This window comes from Carassius carassius, chromosome 8, assembly GCF_963082965.1.
Source record: "Carassius carassius chromosome 8, fCarCar2.1, whole genome shotgun sequence".
Classification (NCBI taxonomy): Eukaryota; Metazoa; Chordata; class Actinopteri; order Cypriniformes; family Cyprinidae; genus Carassius; species Carassius carassius.
The window spans coordinates 10,948,628-10,971,301 of NC_081762.1; the positions used below are offsets into that span (position 1 = coordinate 10,948,628).

The 22,674-nt window shown below is 34.6% G+C and overlaps 3 protein-coding genes across 10 annotated transcripts in view; 1 reads left to right on the forward strand and 2 right to left on the reverse strand.

Annotated features, from left to right (window-relative positions):
- Window positions 1–726: 726 nt before the first annotated feature.
- On the reverse strand, window positions 727–5,664 carry LOC132144703 (oxidoreductase NAD-binding domain-containing protein 1-like). Of its 2 annotated transcripts, none has more exons than XM_059555252.1 (8): window positions 5,570–5,664; window positions 5,180–5,312; window positions 4,939–5,002; window positions 4,343–4,449; window positions 2,684–2,825; window positions 1,596–1,832; window positions 1,413–1,521; window positions 727–1,303 (listed from the first exon to the last, which is right to left on the reverse strand). In XM_059555252.1, exons 2-8 carry the CDS (start codon window positions 5,284–5,286, stop codon window positions 1,146–1,148), a joined length of 924 nt encoding a protein of 307 aa, XP_059411235.1. In that variant the 5' UTR covers window positions 5,287–5,312; window positions 5,570–5,664; the 3' UTR covers window positions 727–1,145. The 2 variants fall into 2 exon arrangements, with proteins under 2 accessions (XP_059411235.1, XP_059411236.1); XM_059555253.1 differs by lacking the exon at window positions 5,570–5,664 and adding an exon at window positions 5,442–5,466.
- Window positions 5,665–7,347: 1,683 nt separating this feature from the next.
- LOC132145238 (protein QNR-71-like) lies at window positions 7,348–17,459 on the forward strand. Of its 2 annotated transcripts, none has more exons than XM_059556084.1 (12): window positions 7,348–8,072; window positions 8,784–8,915; window positions 10,146–10,307; window positions 10,457–10,630; window positions 10,734–10,895; window positions 11,909–12,229; window positions 12,437–12,496; window positions 12,612–12,854; window positions 13,591–13,696; window positions 13,942–14,165; window positions 15,049–15,142; window positions 16,682–17,459. In XM_059556084.1, the coding sequence occupies exons 1-12, from the start codon at window positions 8,006–8,008 to the stop codon at window positions 16,827–16,829; spliced, it is 1,893 nt and encodes a 630-aa protein (XP_059412067.1). In that variant the 5' UTR covers window positions 7,348–8,005; the 3' UTR covers window positions 16,830–17,459. The 2 variants fall into 2 exon arrangements, with proteins under 2 accessions (XP_059412067.1, XP_059412068.1); XM_059556085.1 differs by having other exon boundaries at window positions 7,349–8,072; window positions 10,146–10,289.
- Window positions 17,460–17,785: 326 nt separating this feature from the next.
- Window positions 17,786–22,674, reverse strand: part of LOC132145239 (insulin-like growth factor 2 mRNA-binding protein 3) — a 48,009-nt gene continuing 43,120 nt past the window's right edge. For all 6 annotated transcript variants that reach the window (XM_059556087.1, XM_059556090.1, XM_059556086.1 and 3 more), the window contains 4 exons: window positions 20,997–21,071; window positions 20,770–20,901; window positions 20,572–20,685; window positions 17,786–20,371 (listed from right to left, as the gene is read on the reverse strand). In XM_059556087.1, the coding sequence (XP_059412070.1) occupies window positions 20,273–20,371; window positions 20,572–20,685; window positions 20,770–20,901; window positions 20,997–21,071 (420 nt within the window). In that variant the 3' untranslated portion in view covers window positions 17,786–20,272. The remainder of the gene's footprint in view (window positions 20,372–20,571; window positions 20,686–20,769; window positions 20,902–20,996; window positions 21,072–22,674) is intronic.

Consider the following 22,674-nt stretch of genomic DNA (forward strand, 5'->3'; position numbering starts at 1 on the left):
CGAAGACCACGGGCATCCAATAAAGGTCTCCGGCCTTGTCCCTTACGCACAGAGATTTCTCCAGTTTCTCTGAATCTTTTGATGATGTTATGCACTGTAGATGATGAGATTTGCAAAGCCTTTGCAATTTGACGTTGAGGAACATTGTTTTTAAAGTTTTCCACAATTTTTTTACGCAGTCTTTCACAGATTGGAGAGCCTCTGCCCATCTTTACTTCTGAGAGACTCTGCTTCTCTAAGACAAAGCTTTTATAGCTAATCATGTTACATCAATTAACTTAATTAATCACTAGATGTTCTCCCAGCTGAATCTTTTCAAAACTGCTTGCTTTTTTATCCATTTGTTGCCCCCGTGCCAACTTTTTTGAGACCTGTAGCAGGCATTAAATTTTAAATGAGCTAATTAAGTGGATAAAAGTGTAAAATTTCTCAGTTTAAACATTTGCTACGTTATCTATGTTCTATTGTGAATAAAATATTGGCTCGTGTGATTTGAAATTCCTTTAGTTTTCATTTTATTAAAATTTAAAAAACGTCCCAACTTTTCCGGAATTCGGGTTGTATGTTTCTGGACCTTGACTGTGGTAGTTCCCTTACTGTCTATGAAGGGTCAGAAAGCTCTTAGATTCCAAAAAGATCTAAATTTCTTAATTTGTGTTTTAAAGATGAACAAAGGTCTTACGGGTTTGGAAAGACATGAGGGCGAGTACTTAATGACAGAATTTTTATTTTAAGGTGAACTATCTCTTTTGATTTCTATGCCCCTAACACTTTAAGTTTTAATGAATAAATATGTGTTCTAAAATGCAAACAACATACATAATTATACACAGATCTCTAAAAACCCAGTGCAATCTTTCATCATGCCCTTGAAGCAGGAAGCCTATGCCGTTAACCAGCAAATGAACTATAATGTAGAACATTACAGCTCTGGTTACGGTCAATTGGTTGAATATCTTTAAAATGAGGTATAATAAAAATAGGGCATAGAGTCTGGATAATTGGCTGTTTAAATGTGGAGAATGCAGACACAGTGTCTGTTGTGCGTTTCAACTGATCTCAGAGGCATTACTGGTCCATTGCCATTACAGTCTGTTTCTATGATGATGCAGATGCAGATGCATCCATCGCTGTGAATATCTGAGCTACCACCATTTCTCAAAAAGGATTTTGTCCTCCAACAGGCCGACTTTCTTCAGGTCTGAACTCACTTTCTCTATCATAGGAGGAGGGCCACAGAGATAACACAATGTGTGCTCAGGATCTACATAGCGCTGAAGCTCCTTTTCTGATATCCTTCCATCTGTAGAGACACAAGAATATCTCATGTGACAAATCAGGTCTGAAAATAATTCAATTCATTAAAAGGTTGTAGGTTATGGATAGTCAAATAAATATAGATGTGAACTCACTTATGATGTAAGGCTGAAACTCCTGCTCTATGTCAGAGCTCTGCTGGGTAACATGGAAGTCACAGGAGAATTTATCTGGTCGCTCATGACAAATGTCAATAATGGTGTTCTGAAGACAGAAGATATTTAAAAAGTCAGATGGCAGCTTCAATCTCACTCCAGGGACAAACCAAGGCTACATACCTTGAAGAGCAGCTCTTTGGTGTTCTTGGCGCTGTAACACAGGTGTGTGCGCCCCGGAGTGTACCTGTGACCATGAGTCTGTCTGAGCAGATCAGCTGCGTGCAGCAGGATGGAGTACAGAGGGTTGATCCCAACACCACCAGCTATCAGCAACAGGTCCACCACGGGGTCAGAAGGTTGAGGGTCAAAGAAGAAGTTACCTCCCACCCTCACAGCTACCTGAGAGTCCACAGAGCACTGAAATAGAGCAATTTACAATAATATAGTGGCATACAACAGCTCATATTTAATGTAGATCCCTACAGTTCTGGTATACACAGAAACTTTCAAAATAAAGGTTAATTAATAAAACACAAGTTTTCTTCTGCATAGTAGAATAATTGTACTGTCCATACTTAATATGCATAAGCAATGCCTCTAGAAGTAAAAAATAGAACAAAAGATTTGTATACAGTTTACTTTTGTAATGAGATATACGGATTTGCTTAAACATTCCAATAAAAGCATGGAATGGAACATTAAAAATAAAAACTGAATGAAAAACTGAACTTAACTACACATTACCACTTAACAGTTTTGAATCTATAAGGTTTTTTGGAGGGAAATAAATGAATACATTTAGTCAGCAAAGACACATTAAAATTATTACAAAAGATTTCTATATCAAATAAGTGCTGTTCTTCTGAACTTTCTATTCGTCAAGGAATCCTAAGAAAATATTATCCTGGTTTTCACACTGTTATTAAGGAGTGCATCAGCGAAGCAACATTTATAATAATAAGAAATGTTTCTTGAGCAGCAAATCAGCATATTAGACTGATTTCTGAAGGATCGTGTGACACTGATGTCACAGTAATGGCTGCTGAAAATTCAGCCTTGCCTTTACAGGAATAAAATACATTTCAAATAGAAAACAGACACTTAATATTGTAATAACATTTCACAATATTACAGTTTTGACTTTGTTTTCATCAAATAAATAGAACCTTGATAAGCATTAGAGACTTCTTTCAAAAAAAATTAAAATCCTTTCCAGCCCCAAACCTTTGAATAGTAGTGTATATATACTTTTTAATTCTTTCACTCACTTTGGTGTGAATCCAGTGTGCTGGAGGATGGCGTGTGTGTTTGACGGCCAGTTCAATCACTCCCTCTCTCTGCAGCAGACCAGGACTGGAGCAAATAGAGAAGCCACCCACTGTGTCCACACCTGGGATGAAGAAATCCACCCTGTGAAAAAGAGTGCAATTCAAATATTATATAATGTAATATATGAAACACTGCTATGAACTTAAATGCTAACCTTATGCATTGACTCCACATGTTAATGACTAAAATCTAACACACTCAAAACTAACAACACAACTACATAAAGCACTTTTAGAAAGTCGTCAGAAGCGGATTCTACCCACACAACTAAACCCATGTGTCCAGTATTACTTATGGCAATAATACTTAATTAAAATAAAGTAAAGCAACACATCCGCTTTGAGAGTCACCATATGTGTACACAGAGCATGAATAAGTGATAAGCACATATGTTGAGACACACACACATTCCCACTCGCTCTGCTCTCCCTGACTCATGTTCCTTGTGTTCTTTAGCAGGAACACAACATCATATGGTCTGAAGGATTTTCTGTGCATACATTTGCATAAATCATCGCCTGACTTTTTCACCTCACTAAGACTCTCTCAAAACTCACACACATTCACAACAAATGCAATAAGGCGCAATGGGAACGAGAGCAGAAGTGAGACAGAAAGTGTGAGGAGAGGTAGATGTAAGAATACATTTTCATTATTTTGCATGGTTTCCTGTCAACAGAGCTCACGCTGAAGCGAGAATTTTGTCTGCGAGGAAAGCGCCATCTCGTGTCCATTTTGCTAATTGCATATCTTCTCAACTATTAGTCATTATCAGAAATGCAAACAGCTAAGGGAGGAAAAGGTGAGAACCGGGGTGTGTATATATATATATATATATATATATATATATATATATATATATATATATATATATAAAGATATTTGCTTAATATGCTTAAATATAGTTACTTAAAGGTATTTTTTACAAATATTATTATTGCCTTATATGTCCAAAACTGTCATTTATCACACACAGAAAATAATATCTTGATGCAACAATTTACAAAAATCAAAATCCCATGTTATAAAAGATGAAGAGCTATAGAGGCTATTTAAGACAATATTGGCTGATTAGCCCTAAAATGCAAAATGTTCGCCCTCTCTCTAGACTTTTTATTCATAAAATATTACCCTTTTTAGATAGTTTGGTAAAGAGTTAAGAAAATACTATATAACATTTACTAGCAGTTGCCAAGTGGTTATCAGTCAAGACCAGTCTACCTTTTCATAATTGAATATAAAAAGTTATGACCAGTCTTCAACCAGTCCCAGTTCTTTATTTAGCCTTGTAAGATCACAAGTACCCTTTTAAGACCCCCATAAAACACTTTCTCACTGGATCTAAGCAAATCTCATAGGTGGCCTATTTTAATCTAAAAAAGTGAGTTGTCACCTAAAGGTGAGGAGTTTGCATCTATGCATTATTAAGTGAAAATCTAACATCTAGGAACAGTATTCCCTCAGAACTTTTTAATTGTCTTGTGAACTCCCAGAGCCCTATCCTAATACACTAGATATCAGTATAATCCAGTATAACCATATATTAGTATTGTCATCGATATTAGATCTTTTCAATACATATTTCACAAGTTTCTTACCACTGGCCAGCCCGGAAGCCGAAGTCAGGATGTGGTACCTCCAGTCTCAGTCTCTTTACTGTATCAGATTCATTCATAATGTCACTGACACGTGCAGAGAAAAGCTCCTGGATACACACGAAACAAGTCACAAAAATCTTACAATAACATTTCAGCCTCTCAGCATTTTAAATGCAATGCATTACGCCATGTGATCATAACAAATGGGAGCCATTATACATTTTTACCACTGTACACACATTTACTGACTGAAGTGTACAAAAACTAAAGCATGACAAGAAAATTGGCACAGGATGTTATGAAATAGCACTAAAAAGAATGGATAGATAGATAGATATATAGATAGATAGATAGATAGATAGATAGATAGATAGATAGATAGATAGATAGATAGATAGATAGATAGATAGCATCTTAAATTCAGTCTCATGAATAAAAAATCTTATGACACACTGGCTGCCCTGCAACATTGAAGAAATGTCTGAACTTTCACCTACTTGACTATGACATTTGTTAACCATTTATGAGGAGTCACAGTGGAATGTATCTATGGTCCACAGGTCAAGGGTTACACATAGGAATCGAAGAAGACTTACCATTTGTCTATGAACGCTAGAAGTTCTCTGTAGATGGTCAGTCTGTCTCCTTGATGACATGTTTCTGAAACCAGTTTAGAGAAGTTTAAGTTAAGCGAAAATGACTGGCTGTGTCTCAAACCCATCGAGCTCCGTACACGATCGACAATATAGTTTTGCTTAGTAGACAGCTCACTGGGTTTTCATACACAACCACTACATCTAAAGCCTGTAGAAAGAGCTGCAGGTTCTGGATACTGACCGTGTGACTGTGTGTTTACATGAAGAGCAAACAGCTGGTCTGAACAGTCCTGATCCAGCGGAGAAACATCTGGACACCGTCCTCTTAACTAAACACGGGACACTCATGATCCGATATTATCCCTGTCAAACACCTGATAGTAATATCAGACAGAAAGCAGATAAGTTACTGAAATTACATAATAATAGCCAACAACACTGAAATCTGATGTGAAGTGACATTCAGACACGTGAACAGTAAACAATTAAACCCTGTTATTAACTAAATAATCCGTTTTGTGTTCACTATGCCTTTACAATTAATTATAAACCATACTAAACAAATGAAGCAGAGAGTGTATAAAGAGCTAATAAGCTCACGATACAAAATGTTTGCGTAAAAATCATTCACCTCTGTCACTCCGGTGAGGTTTCTTCTTCGTCTGTTTTTGGTGGGTGAACATAATCTGTAGCGCCGCCCAGCGGTTCTCCCTCAGTTTGCAACAAGTGCAAAACATTTTTTAAATAATATAAAGATTCAAATACCATTGATAAAATTATATTTATTGTATCTATTACGGATGCTTACAGTACTAACTATGAAATTATCAATATATACCTAAGCGAGGCAATGGTGGGAATGTTTATGACTAAATATTAGGCTACTACTCTGAGTAAACAGCATAAAAGTAGCCTACTTTTAACTGATATAATGCAATTTGCTTGTGAACAGCATACAAAAATATTTTGGACTAAAATAAGGCAATCTGCTAACAAATCATTATCGTAATTGTTAATCGTGCTTTTGTAAAAAAAAAAAAAATGCATTTAGCACATAAAGATTACACATAGACTACTCAAATGGTTATTTTGCTAAAAAAAAAATTGAATTTTTCTGGACTTGACCTGAACCATGTGAAGAATGAGGAGCCTCTGGTGGCTAAATGAAACATATGTTGTTGAACAGAGGACACAATTAAAAATAGAATGAAAAGAAGTTAACACACAGGCTATTTTCTTTATTAAAGTGTTTTGTGTTTTTCTTCTGTCTTTTCAGTGTCGATTCTGGACAGGAGTGCTGTGCTGTCGGAAAGTCACGCCAGATTACATTAAAAACTGGAGGAACTTTCAAACGGAGCTCGTGAGAGACGCATCAGAGCATGTGATGGCATGCCAGTTTCCGTTCTGGGTCAACAGGAGCTGATAGAGATTTCATTCATTTATAATTAGACTAATCAATATTGCAATTATCTAGCCTAATAATATATTTTTCTAATGTTCAAATTTCTGTATTTTAGCTAACTCTTTCAATCCACTATTTTTTTAAATCAAGGAGAGTTTGCGCTTTACAAATGTTCCCAAATCGTTCGTCCTTTTGACCTTCAGGCAGCTCTTTCTCGATGACTTGTCACCTGAAAGCGCGCGGATCACGGCTTCACATCTCATGATGGTTATATCGGTTTGGAATGAGACGGCACGTTTTTTATGACAACTTTGCAGTTTTAATTGACAGCACAAACAATTGAACGTATAACTGAGAGTGCTTTCACGCAAATGTTAATTTCTTTAATAGGACATGCGATTATAAATATACATGTTACGAATTTCAACTACATTGTGTGCATCATAAAAATAAAACAATATATATGTATATTTACATATATATTTACATATGACACAAAAAGTCCATATATTGTGTATAAATATACTGTAATTATTTGCCGTAGTAAACTTCAAAAGACTTTGTTTAAGATTCTGATTAATTATTAAATAGTTTAGGCTATATTTAATGTGTAGCTATATACATGCACTGAAAAAAATTATTCATTGAATTTACTACATTTTTAAAGTGTTTGCAATCAATTTATTTTTGCTACATTTAAATAAAATTTGCTGTAAGTTAGTCAACTACATTTATTTAAGCTAAAATAAATTGATTGCAACCACTTATCCTTAAAAAAAAAGTATAATTTTTTTTCAGTGTGCATCGATCATTTTAGTTTATGCTGTAGCCATAATATTTTTCTATTTTTGATCGTGCTCCTTGTGTTAATAAGGAATTCAAATGCAAATTCAAAACAGATAATATCTTGAATCACTCGATTCGAAATCGCTGATAACGCCCATTCAATCGAGTGATAACATTCGAAGTGGGTGCTTGAATAGACCTCTTTTTTGTGGGGTAGCCTATAATAAATGTTTCGAAGCAGTTAAGTCGGTTTATCTGTTTCTTACGTTTTTTTTTTCTCAAACTAATTTCTCCACAAATCAAAGTCGCGTTTGTAATATATATATAAACATATGAGCATACAAATGTATTGAAACGTTGAATTTTTGTACAATAATTATTAAGTTGTACACTTTGAGGACAATTGTATAAATGTTTCTAAAAAAAATACATGAAATTAACAATAGATTATACTTTTAAGAATCATCACGGACATTCTTGACCCTGATATCCAAAAACAGAACTTTTCTCAAAAAGGATTCTGAGACAGATCAAGGATCTTATTTTAGACAGTACATAAAAAGCCCACAATCGTAGATAAATAAGATGCTTCTGAAATCGCCTGTTTCGAAATACAAGGGAAAAGTCACAGCATGAGACTCCGAGCCCTGCTTCCAGCTCGCGCTTATAGATGCTAATTAAGAATCAGATGAGTCTCGTTACAGAAACGTCACATGTTTTGCTGTATTAAATTAGAGCTCGTGCGGATGACTGGGAGACAGAGCACAAGAGAGTTGAGGGGCTTGAGATTTAGCAGCTGGAGTGATAGGGGGACAGACAGAAAAAAAGCCCTTGGATAAATTATACTTTTAGCCTATTCTCATCCAACAAATCTACACGATGCATTCGGAATTGTTGCTTGTGCTGGCCTGGGTATTGGTCGTTCCTGCAACGAACAGCAAAAAAAGTAAGTAGGAACTGAATGTTTCTATAATTGCTACATATTTAGTCAGCAATTATTATTTTTTAATAACATTTTGACGTTTTTGCACAAGCAACTGTTATTTCAAGATAATAACGTATATATATATATATAACCCATTTATAAACTATTTGATAGAGTAAGCTAAGCTGTAAAATTGTTACCGACTTTCAAATTCATACAACGTTGAGATATACGATATATAATGGGCTAATAAAACAAATACACATAGGCTGACTTGAAATGTTTTTACATCGTGTTGGATAAAGCTTTTCTTCCGCGTGCTCTAGTCTCATGAAACTAATTAGGCAATCAGTGTTACTTGAGAGCAGCCAAGAGAGTCTTATGAAAATACGTCCGTTCATCACCAGATTGTAAGAATATGTTATCATATGATATAGGGGTATCAATAAGCATATAATTAATTATTTATTTAATATTTATTTAAGAACCTAAGTTAAGCACGTTTCAGGGAACACTGGTGGTAGTTGTCACAATTTTTCGCTCCTGCAGTGAATATTTCACAGAGTGGGTTGATTTTTTTTTTAGGTTTATGCCTGTTTCTTATCCCAGCAGAAAGTAACAAACACAGCTTTACCCGTTATACTTTATGAAATTTAAAATGACTTATCCATGTGCATTTATCTGTCAGTTTCAGACGACTTTCAGGTTTTTTTATCCCTGTCATTCGTGCAGCTTATGGTGACATGTTTCCTCACAAACATAAACTCCCTATTCCATTCCCAATCCCTGGATGGGAACCGGACACGAACCCTTGGGACGAATCCCTGTATCCCCCCTTCAAACAGCAGCTGAATCGCAGACATGGTAAGAGATAACTTACACACAATTTCAAAATAATGAATAGGAAATTATTTTTTATAAAAGTGTAAACCATGCGAAATCTGGTTCACAAAAGGTATTGATATAATGTATCCAAATGTAGCCTACCAAATGTTTTAACGTGATTATTTACACAACACCGAGATAATTTGTCAAAAACAATTTCCATAGTTCCCACACTTGACTACTTGTCTCTTGACGTGTTTCCTATTTGGCTCAAGTGTGCAAGTCAGCATGAAGACCACAATTGTGTGTAGAACTTATCATTACCCAATGGGACACACTTAGTGTTGTAAAAATGCAAGTGTTCACATAGCTTTATTTTGATTTTCAATATTTTGCATTTTAAAATCAATTCTTTGCATCAATAAAATATGTAAGACTTTGTTTTACTACCAAATTATATGCAATATCTAATTATTATGAATATTTAAATTACACAGCCTCTCACAAGATCTCGGCAAAAAGCCTCAGTTTATTTCCAGAACATTATTCATGCAAGCTTGAACAAGCCCTTACTTATTTATGATTCCGTCTTCCCGCCAAAATGACGTCACCTCCGTCCTCCGACCTCATTGGTTAAAGTGATATTACAAAAGTTCAACAAGATGGAAAATGAAGATGTACTTTGAGTCTATTGAGTTATCTAAAAACTTAAAAGCTATGAGAACAGTGGCTGTGTTTAAGGACTTGGCAATTAATCTGGACTGAAAGACTGAAGGAACTTAGTCTGAACTGAGGGTCTCTGGAGTATGGTTGTAATGTAATGACAATGACTGTTGTTAATGTTTTTGTGTTTTTTGTGTGTTTTGCTGTTATCTTCTACAAGCATTTAATAAAAAAATAAAAAAATAAATAAAAAGTTCAACAAGATGGAAATTCATACTAAAGGCCACAGAAGGGGAAAAAGACTACCAATTTAAACAATATTTTAAAGACAACATGTTTTATTTAAAACATTTTTATTTGAGGAATTATAGGGGGAAAAGATTTAATTTATTATTTATTTTATAATATTAAAATTGTGTAAGCCCTCTTTTTCAGTGCTTCAAAAAAAATCTTTTTGGGGGGGGGGTTAAATTAACGTTTTGAAACATTATCTTTCTTCTTACATTGTTAAATGTTTTGTGTTAGCAATAAAGATTGATATGATTTTCTCCATTATATTAATATGCTACACACTAATCATTCAATGCTCTCTCATGAACATCAAAGATAAACCACCGAGGGTGCGCCTCACGAGCGACAGCCCAGCGATGAATGGCTCATGCATCTCGTTCACTGCAGCTCTGGAGTTTCCACCATGCCAGAAGGAGGACAGCAGCGGCAACCTGGTGTATGATGAGCACTGTGACGACGGTATGATGGAGGCCTCAGGTGCTTCATACTCCTGGAATCTCTAAACAATGTACAAATGCAAGGGGAAAAAATGACCTGTATTTTAAAAGTTGTATTTATATTCCCAAATAAGGATGAATAAGGATTTTTTTTTATCTGTGTGCCTAACACCTTCACTTATTTTTTAGCCAATGGACAGGTGCGTTCAGGATACGTGTTTAACTGGACATCCTGGTTGGATGACTATGGCTTTGGAAAGTGTACAGATCTGAAGAGGTGCAATGTTTTCCCTGATGGAAAGCCTTTTCCTCAGAGCAACGACTGGAGACGTAGAGGTTATGTGTATGTGTGGCACACCATGGGTGAGTGTCAGTCATTCACTGACCTGAATCATATCAGTGTTTTAATAATTGACTCTAGATATAGTGTAAGCACTCTAATGGACTCTAATGGTTTCCCTCACAGGCCAGTATTTTGAGACGTGTGATGGCTCCTCCTCCCATCTGACCCTGAACACCACTAACATGACGTTTGGAGCTGGTATGATGGAGGTGATGGTGTACCGTAAACGTGAGCGCAGGAAGTACAGCCCACTCTCTGTGGACAGCACCGTATTCTTCATAACAGGTCTGCTAGTTACTTTTGTCTTGTTTTAATCATATTTATTGTACAGGATCAAAACTATACTATGATAATTTATTTAGGCCTACACATCATTTTTATATGAAAATTTAAAAAGTAATTTATGAATAGATTTTATGTATGAAATATTATATCTATTTTAGTGAATCAATATATAATTGTATTATAAAATTCAATTTTCAGCAGCAATTACTCCAGTCTTCAGTGTCCTTCTGAAATGAATATTTTTATTCAGGATGGATGCAATTAATTGATTAAAAGTGACAGTAAAGACATTTATAATGCTACAAATAAATTTAGTGTATTTCAAATAAATTGTTAACTGAACTTTATATTCATCAAATAATCTTGAAACACACAAAGAGTATAAGAGTATAAAGCAGCAAAAAAAAAAAAAAAACATTTTTAAAAATGTAAACATTAAAAACTATGACTTAAATATTACATTAAAAAAAAAAATCATTCATATTTTTCCAACTTTTGACTGGTGTGTGTGTGTGTGTGTGTGTGTGTGTGTATATATATATTATCACTGTCAAAAGATTAATCACAATTAATCACATCCAAAATAAAATGTTTACATAATGTTACACTCAAATGCATGTGTATATATATATATATATATATATATATATATATATATATATATATATATATATATATATTTATTTATTTATTTATTTATTTATAATATAAATTATATAAATAAAGACATGTAAATATCTTTAAAATATATACTGTATGTGTATTTTATATATATATATATATATATATATATATATATATATATATATATATATAATATACAGAGAACACACATATATTATGTAAACAAAAATGTTTATTTTGGATGCGTTTAATTGTGATTAATTGTTTGACAGCACTCACATATATATATATATATATATATATACACACACACATACATATATATATCATGTATCTATACATAAAAATACTTTTATTGATCAATTTTTTTTATGTTTTTCTTCATCCAGATAAGATTCCACTATCCGTGAACATTTCCCAGAAGCATCCAGCCAGCATAACTGACAAAAACGTCTTTGTCAGAGGGTCAGATGTGATTTTCAATGTCCAGATCCATGACCCAAGCAACTATCTGAAGACAGCTGATGCGGTAGACTTCATTTGGGACTTTCGGGATGGCAACCAGTTGGTCACCCACAGCAATGTGGCAACCCATGCGTACAACACTCTTGGAAATGTAACAGTCAAGCTCCTCGTGGAGGCATCGTTCCGTGTGCCCTGCCCGCCACCGACTCCAACACCAATGCACTTTACACAAGCTCATAGCAGGGGTAATCTCATAAACACAGGCACTTTACTCACCCAGAAACAGATATCCTATTATCCAAGCCAGACATATCATATACATTATTATCCATCGGGACAAAATGTGTCCATTTATCTCGTGGAGTAAAGCAAACTTATTAAACCTGCTGTCATGTTAAAGGCCCGCCAACAGTCTTTCTGTAAAATAATTCAATCACTTTCATGTGTTGCAGCGATGCCTACGTTACCGCCTGGCACTCACGCATTCACTAGCAAAATAAAGACCACCAAGGGTGAGACGAGTAGTGTTTACAGCAAGAAAAAACAGAATTATATCTAACAGAACACTAAAAGGACATTTTTACAATGCAATTTATATTTCCAACACTGTTTTAATCTCTACTCCAGTTCCCATCATCACCAATCCTTCACCAACTACCACTCCTCGAGTCCCTACAACTGCTGTCCCAACAACAGAACCATTCCAAACCGATTCAAAGGTGACGTCTATTACAGCCACCACTGGGCCTGAGACCAGTCCCACCTATAAGCAGCCCACCCCACCCCCCATGATCAAACACACACACTTCAAGGAATACGACTGTTTCCACCATGTGTATGGCTCCTTTGAAGGCGAGATCATAATCATTGGTAAGAAGATTGTCGGACCACGTTTTTCAAAGATTTTGGTATTTATCAGGGTTATTGTAAACCTATGGAAGGTTTAATTCTGGGTTTTCATTCTTGGACTTTTAACTTGTAAGATGTAAACTTTAAATTGAAAGAAAAAAAGCCAGAATTCTGCATTTATGAAAACAAACAAAAAAAGTAATGTTCAAAACTTGTGAGATGAAGTTTTTATTCCATATAAAATTAAAACCTTAAATTAATACTGAAAATTAACTGAAATGAAACTAAATACAATATATATATATATATATATATATATATATATATATATATATATATATATATATATATATATATATATATATATATATATATATATATATATATATAATTTTTTTTTGTTTTTGTTTAAAGTACTAAAATAAATAAAACAAACCATGTAAGCATCTTCTAACAAAGAACTAATAAAATAAAAAATAAGGAATGACAAAACAACAATTACTCAAATTTGAACTCAAATTTGAATTAAAATAATTAAAATAAATTAAAAATAATTTAAATATAATTAAATAATCAAAAACTGTAACAGTTAATGATAAATTATACTTAAATAACACGGTGTACTTTGTATTGTACTCCAGTACACAAAAGCTTTTAATTATTACATTTTTAAAAATGTAATAAAATTTTAATAAGGATAAAATAATACATTCTAAAATAGAATTTTAAATATCTATTTTTATGTCTGTTTCTACAGAACCTCCTCTAGCTCTGCAGAACCTGCCAGCCAATCAGATTTTAAAGGTGTCAGCTGACAAAGTGACCAACACATCTATAAACTTCATGGTGACTTGCTCCGGCAGGTAGGATTCACACAAACACAAATATATTTAGTACAAAGACAGAAGATCATGTGCTTCACCATGACAGGCCAGAAAGTGAAGAGCATTTATAAGATGTAGATGATTCTGATATGCAGTGAGCATTTGAAGCCTTTACACAGCATGTCATTATCAAGTCAAAAGCATTCAGTCACATTTACAACAGATGACTGCTGGATCACACAGATACAATACATTTAACTGAGCATCATGTCTCCTTTTCTCAGTGTTCCCTCAGTGGCCTGCACCATAGTGGCCAACTCCGCCTGTCGGGAGGTCAAGAATATCGTGTGTGAGGATGTGGCTCCCTATGGCGAAGGATGCAAGATCAGCTTGATCCGCATTTTCCAAACGCCGGGCAATTACTGTGTTAACATCACGCTGGGTCTGCCTGGAGGCTTGGCTCTTGCCACCACCACCTCAGTTACAATTGGCAACAGCCCTAACATAAGTCAGTTTTGAGAATTGTAGTCAATTTTGTCTGTATATTTATTTATTTTTCTTTAAATCATTTTCATATATATTGTTCTAAAGCACCTTAACACAGCAGTTATTTTAGTATTATACAGATACTGTTTTTTTACATTTATTTAGATACTATTATAGTATTTATGTTTATTTTATTATAATTTGCTTTTATTTAATTTTCAGTATGCTTCTGTCATTTTATGTGCTTTTGTAATCTTTCTTTTTTTCACATTTCTGTTATCAGTTTTAGTATTTTGAATACAATGAATAGGTGTTTTTCATCTGTTATTTTATTTTAGTATTTTTAATATGCTATTATAGTAGGCTATTATTCATATTTTAAATAGCATTTTTTGGATAATTTTCTTTAGTTACAATTTTAGTATGTTTTATGTGATTTTGTATTTATTTATTTTTTGTATTTTAAACATTTGTTTTTAAACTTTACTTTTAGTAATTTTTTAAAAATGTTTTGAGTTAAGTTTGTTTTTCATCCATTTGTTATTTAGGCTGTTTTTCAGTATTTTTTATTATATTTTAAATTGGCATGTATTTTTATGTGCTTTAGTTATTTTATTCAATTATTATTATTATTTTTACATCTACATGTTCATTCAGTTTTAGTAATTTTGGTAGACCTACTTCACTTAAAACGTTTCAGTTAGTTGCCATGGCAACATTTCTCATTTGAGAAATAATATACAAAATATTAGTCAATATGAAAACACTATATAAAGAATAGTGCCTAATTTCTGAACAAAGATTTATGAATTTACAAATGTTCAGTTACATTTAATATTCATATAATTATAAACATTGTAACTGGATGACAATTATTTAAATTTTTCTCTCTTTCTTTTTCTTAGGCTCTCCAAAATCCTCCCATGTGGCTGAAGTGGTTCTGTCTTCCAGCGCTGTGCTTATTTCCATCTTTGCATTCATCGCTGTCATGGTTTACAAGTGAGTACACTTACCAAACTGGGCTGCGTTTCCCAAAAGCTTCGTAAGCCTAGAAGTTCGTAAAAATGAATTGTATGACTGATCTTAATATTACGGTCTGTATCCTAAAAGCATCGTAACTTAAGTAGCACTTAAAAATCATGGTAGATCTACAAATGCTCTGGCGTAATCGTAAAGCCCTAGGTGCATCGTAAGAAGACAGATTTATGCGGTCACCTGCAGGAAAATCGGCAGATTACACCTTTAACTTTATTCAAGTGCAATGTGATTATAATATGTGACCTTGGACCAATTTCAAAGGGGATTTTCTCAGTATTCTGAATGTTTTTGCAACCTCAGATTTCAGATTTTCAAAAAGTTGCATCTTGGTCAAATATTGTCCACTCCTAATAAACCAAACATCAATGGAAACTTGGAAAGCTTATTTATTCAGCTTTTATATGATGCATAAATCTCAATTTCGAAAAATTTACACTTGTATAAGGATTTGATGGTACTTTATTGTACACGTTGTTACTCTTTTTTTTAATATTATTATTATTAATTTATAAATGAAATAATTAAAAAAGGGAAGGAAAAATATAAATACACGTCTAAATTAAATGACTGAAAAAAAAAGAAAAGAAAAAGTAATGTAGGGAAATATGCTTAAAAAATTGGGGAAACCAAATCTGTCAGCTGATGTGCACAAAAACCAGCTATGTATTGGACCCCGAAATAATGTATCTCTCTCTCTATATATATAAGTATATATCTTATATAAAATATAATATCATACTTAACTATAATATAATGTAATGTAATATAATAAAGCAATAAGCCCCAAGAAGCCGTGGTTTACAGTGAATTTATAACAGCTAAGGAGCGTTGTCTAAAACCCACTTAGCTGTTATAAATTTACTGTAAACCATGGCTTCACAGGGCTCATTGCGTTTATAAAACAGTTATTCCATGCGAGTAGTAAGGTTTCACAGAATAAAACGGAGCAAATTAAGTGTAATGATATAAATAAAAACAGTATTCTTCCACCAAACAATGTAGTTCCTCAGAAACAGTTGTGATTCCAAAAAAGTGGTTGCAGAGCAACACACGGACGTAAACAAATGTTCATGAATTAAGGTTTATAGTGTAATTTACAACAGCTTTGAACCAATCAGAATCAAGGACCGGAACTATCCATTTTATAATATTCTATTATAGTTATTATATCCGCGTTGTCTAGAACACAGAATTAGGTTAACATTTAATAAACGAGCATGTACTACAATTACGAGCCATTCTATAAGGTGACATTTCAGCACTTGACAAACAGATAGCGCCATCTAAGTAGCACTCAAAGCACATAGGTGTGATTGTGTTAAATCCACTTTTGGGAAAGGCATGTGAAACAATAACGAACGATCATAAATTGGCTAGTAGAAAACGCTCTTAAGTGCTAAGCTCAATCGTTATCGAGAAACGCAGCCCTGATAGTTTGAAAACATAAAAGGTATGCATCCTAATAATTTTTTTTTTTTTTACTATTATTATTCCTTTTAGGCGATATAAGGTGTATCGTCCAGTGAGACGCTCTATGTTGGATGATGCTGAGAGAAATGCTGGTAGCTGGAGTTTAAGCAAAGTAAGAGCAGCTCTGTTCTCTGCTGACGAGGAGAGAAGCCGTTTATTGACAGAGAGGCCACTATAGACTGAGATGAGTTGTTGCAGCAAAGTTGCTATTTATTTGATACGAGTTTGGCTGTAGGTTATCTATGATAATAACTAGAGATCTCATAGGTGCTTGCCTTCAGCAAGATTAGATTACACTGGCATCAGTTTGACTAGAATAAGTAATCATAGCATTTCAGTTATATCACATGCATGCAAGCTTTAAAGATTTATAAATCAAAGATTTGGAATGAATGAGACCAGATGTGCCAGATCTACAGGGGTTTCTATAATCTAAAATGACTAAAACTACTACTAACCAACCAATCACAGTCCAGTACATGAGAAATCAGTTTGGTTTTCCCAAACCAAATTCACTAAAATATTTTGATCCAATGGCGAAAAAAGTTCCATTGAGTGACACTTTGTCTCAATTGATTTGACAAGTTCCTTAATTTGCAGACAGGATGAGAAATTTGACAGAAGTTGGATGTTCTATAATGTTCTGAGAAGTTGTACTTTATTTTGACCATAGTTAAGAGATTTCTTATGTATGGGAACTAAAATTGGTGCAATATTTTTGAGAAAGACCTGTTTGATGGTAATTAAGCTGTAGTTTCATAAGTCACTTTACTAACCATTTCTTTTTATAAAGCATGATTTTTATAAAGTATGCTTATTGATTTAAAAAAAAAAAATTTGACAGCACTTTTGGTAATTATGATTTCAGAACTTGTTCACTTCTGTAAGTGCTTATATACACACAAACATTCTAATAAAATTTATAAACCGTTTGCTATAGTGATGCACAAGATTGTATTGTATTAAAACTGAAATGAAACCAGTATTTGGGGATGGGAGGGAGGGGACAACCTTCGAGTTCAAAAAAAAAAAAAAAAAAAAGCTTCCTAATGCACACAAACAACTAAAAACATCTGACAAATATGGACACAAAGAACAGCAAAGAAAAAAAAAAACAAACAAACAATGGTTGCAAGGAGCCAACTTGACTTTTAATTATTTTCTTTGTATCAGAGGCATTTGACAAGTGGAGGTGTGTGAGGGCACACAAGCACGGTCGGCGGGGATGTTGCTTATGCTGAAATCTGACCAATTTTTCTTCAGAACTATTCCAGCTCCCGGATTTCCACATCACATTCCCACTGAAACATGACTCACCACACAACACAGCCATGAAATGAAATTGGATAAGATCCCAGTCAATAAAATAAAATAAATTCTGGAAGAAAAAAAAACCTACCAAAAAACTGTAGCATCCATAAGACATGAGTAAAAAAAAAAAAAAAAAAGACTTCATTGTTCATATTTCATAAGCAAGAAATGAAGCAGGCCCTTGAAAACTAACTTTTCTATAGCCATCATTAATCAGATCCCAAATAAACACTTTGACTTTTAATACAATACTTATGCAAGAAATAAAGCCCAATACAAGGAGGCCAAACCAAGAAGCAGAAGAAAAAGCAATAAGGTGAGGTTTCAAATCAGTTAGCAGAGAATAAATTGCAGGCAAAAATCAAAATCATTTTCTCACTCATCATTAAAGTCTAGCCATACAGGATTTTTTTTTTTCTTAAATTTTTTAAATGATATATTTATTTTTCTGAGGAAAGGGGCAGATGGAACATGACCCTATAGATTCTAACACATAGCAATATGCCTCTAATTTAAATACTTTTCTAATAAGAGGTAGATCAAAAACTGTGTAAGAGAAGGGTGGAAAGAAAAACAAAACGATCACTTGTGCCCCTCTGGTCAGCGCTCTGCGCCACGCGCGTACCCAGTGCGGAAGTGTTCGCGAGGGACTTGAGGTATCGCTGCGCACGCTAGAGGTCTCAGGTGAGACGGAGCCCACCCTTTCCTCAGCTGAGGTAGACAATGGCCTTACTAGTGTGGAAGCGTGGATGCACTCTTTTACCACAATCAAATCATATTTACATTCTGCATGAAAACAAAAGGAATATTGGTTTCTCAAGTTTCTTTACTAAACGTTTTTTCTTTGCTAAAGTTCATTTTATATATAGTTTTTGCTTTTTTCACTTCGAATGATAAACGAAAGATATAAGTGAAACCGTTCGCGCGTTAGCCTAGAGACGCGCGCCCGACTATTGTAACCTAGCTATCAACGCAAAAGCATCAGAACAGTGCAACTCCCCGAACCCCTAACATGCATTGACTTACGTTAAACACTGAAAATATTCGGGATGTAAAGCCAAGTTTGATGCAAAAAAAGAAAGAAAAAAAGCCCGTCCCAAGACCAAACGGAGCGCGTTATTTGGAAAAAGGAAATGAGAAAAAACGATGAGCACGGGGAAAGAAAAAAATACCTCAATCGGGCTGGTCTTTTTAATTTGATAGACGACTAATCGCGCCGAGGATGAGGGGGTGTCAAAGAGGTTACAGCAGGACCTTGCTTATCCCTGACCTCTATTGCTTGTATCCAACCCTGACTGAAGTGTAATGAAATACGAGTGAAACGTCTGCTACCGCCGAGACAGTTATTAGGATTTTAGCATGGCATTGCTGCGGTAAGTACGGGTGGCGTTATTTCTCATTACCTTGACGGTGTTCAGAGGGTGGTGGCTCCTCAGCGACACTGAGGCGCTTTTCTTTTCTTTCTCCTATCTGTAGCGAACACAGAAGCCCAAACTCCGCTTTCACTCGTGCGACGCGCGCAAACGTGTGTGTATATACATTTAGTTATTCATGGCGCGCGGCAAAAGGAGCGAGGCGGAATTCGAGCATCATCCGTTAACTACAGACTAAATTTTACATTTTCTTAAAAAAATAAAAATGTTCAAGAACTATTAGCTTTATAAAGTATACAAAATACCACAAAGCAAAATAAAAAAAGAACTTAATTTCATATATCATTTTCTTTTCTTTTTTCTGAGGTACTCTAGCCTGAGGTAGATCAGTAAAATGCATATTAACTTGGTTTCCTGGCCAACACCAATCAACACTTCCCTCAGTCATAAGTGGCAGTGCTGCTCCACCTTTCATAATTTTATATATGTATATACATCTATTCATCTATAAAATGCATCAGAATTTATAAAATGCCACTATGGATCCCAGGACAGCGTACTTCATCAAAATTCCTCTTTCCATCTCAAACCAAAGACCTTCAACCCCACCCGTTGTCACCCATTCCTTACCCTAAAAACAGGCTTGAAAAGCCTTTTACACTCAAATGCTGCATTTCCCAATAAACTCACAACCAAAACAAAGTTTAACATCTGTCAATTAAGGTCTGTGCAGTTACCATATTAAGGCAAGGACTGGGTGGCTGACTTTATGATTTGTTTTAAGGTGGGGATTTGTGGTGAGGGGAAGTGTATTGTACACAATATCACTGAAACTTCAGGAGGAATGGGTGTAAAAGCGGGCGGGGTTGTAAGGACATTCCCTGACCCCTGTGATGGATGTGTCCCGTATCCTTATCAGTCTCCGAAAAGACTGGCTCTATTTCCTCCGGGTGACTGGTGGATCTGTGGCCGAGGCCTTGGGCTGCTGCTGCCGCCTCACCTGAGAGATAATCTCCTGGATCTTTCTCTGGGCCAGCTGGTACACATGAAAGAAAACGAAGCAGAAAAAAAAATTCCAATCAAAAAAAAATTTAATTGCATTACTATTGGCAGAGGTGCCATGGGGTTAAGACACCCCCCTCCAACCAAGGTGGGATCAGAGAAAATATTTTTAAATCAGAAAATGACAACATTTAGCCCTTTTCTGCAGCTCTAATGTCTAGTAGCTCAAATCACCTGGCTTGCATAGAAGTGGCCTGTGATTTTTACTACTACTTGGTCATTTTCATCGGGTGTCTGGTCCCGCGGGACAACCACCTCAGCACTGGTCAAGTTCTGTAGTTCATTCACCTAAAGAGAAACATGGAGCAGCTATGAATGCTGAGGATAAATGGAAACAGGAGCACTAACAATTGATGTAAAGTGGCCATTTACCGTTTTGCCTCCCTTGCCAATGACTCTGCCAGCGGCGAATGAGGGCACTTTTATGTGAGCCTCTAATTTAACCTCTTCCTTCGGTCCAAAGAAGTTCTCCTCTTTTAACTTCCCAAATATACGTCCCTGAGCCTAAGAAAAACAGCACAGAGAATCAATACATGAATTTACAAATGAGTGAATATTCATACAATGGCTCAATTCATAAAATATCACAAAATTTTTACCTTGAATTGTGCCTCTGGTGGTCCAGTTATAATGACCATTCTTTGCTTTGTGTCAACTCCATCAGCAGGTGCAATCTATCCCGACAAAAATGACAGATCTTAAAGGGTTTGTTCACCTGAGAATTAAAATTTGTCCATCTTCTACTCACCCTCTAGGCATCCTTGGTGTGTGACTTCCTTCTTTCAGAATAATCCAATCTGAGTTATATTAAAATTTGTCCTTGCTCTTCCAAGCCTTTCAATAGGGGTAAGCGGGTGTTTGTTGTCAACAGTTCAGAAGACGTTGTGGAGTGGGGGTAAACAGTTTATGGTTTATTATGGTTTACCATAACTGTTAAGTTAATTCTAGCTATTTAATTGTTTTTAAATGCCATTTAAAAGAAAAAAAAAAAAACTCCAGTACACTTCTGTATAAGGCTGGTCGATATAAGCAAAAATGCATATCTCTGTATTATCTGGCTGATTTGTGGTAAATGGTAGCCTATAGATCTCAGTATTTTGTATTTGGATTAAACAAATAAAGTGAATGTAAGCATATATTATGTGCAAAAATCACATTACATTCCAACACTGTAATATTGCAAACTAAAAACAAAAATAATTTAAGTAGAAGTTACTAAACTAAAAATGAAATAAAAGCACTAATGGATCGGGCTGGACGATTATGGCCTAAAATCAAAACCTCGATTAATTGAACATTTTACCTCGATTACGATTAATGAACGATTATTTAGTTTTGTTTTTGCCCTCATAGTTCACTGACAAGGTTTGTACTGTAAATATGATTGACTATCAGCAGTTATTTTATCTATGTTCGTAACATTTCTTACTAGGGTTGGGTATCGTTTGAATTTTATCGATTCCGATTCTTATCGATTCCTAGTTTTGATTCCAATAAGATAAAAAATCCAATATAAAAAAAATTAAGTCAAACATTTAGATGTCAAACATTTTTACAAAGCATTCTGTTGCAGCTGAATAACATGAGCAAAAATCAGCAGCCTTCAAAACACTGCAAGAGGAATTTTGCCTGTGATTAAAAAAAATATCATAGCAAAAACAACTAGATTAATATAAATTTCAAATATTAAAGTGTTAAAGACAAGTTATAAGATAGGTCAGTAATAAGAAAGGAACAAACAAATCAATTAGCAATATCATAAATACAACTAAACTAAATTTCAGGTACAGAAACTGTAATTAAAAGTTTAAAAACACTGCATAGTTTTCTTTTCATAAATAAAATAAATATGGATCAAGTAAAGTTATTAAATATATTCAGTCAAGATCAGTGAATGATTTTCTTTTGTTTTTTGATTAACATTAATGACAGGCAGCGCGTTTATTAGGCTGTAGTCTCTTTAAGCAAAAATACTGTACATGTGTTTTCTTTCTCATCGGTTTACGTTCACGTAAGACAAAAACGGCTGCGTTTATGATGATATACTGATGTAGTCTTCTGTATCGTAGATTCGACTCGGAACAACCTTTTCCACAGTTAAAATACACAGAACAGTCCGAGAACGGACACAAACCGGGAACCCTTCATGTGCGCTGCACACAAACATGCTATAATAAGTTTTGAGATTCTAAGCTACTTTAGTGATAAATCACAGGACAGCGCTGACAACTAGTTTCTGTGTTCCTCTGTGCGTACGATCTCCACAGCTACTGTTTA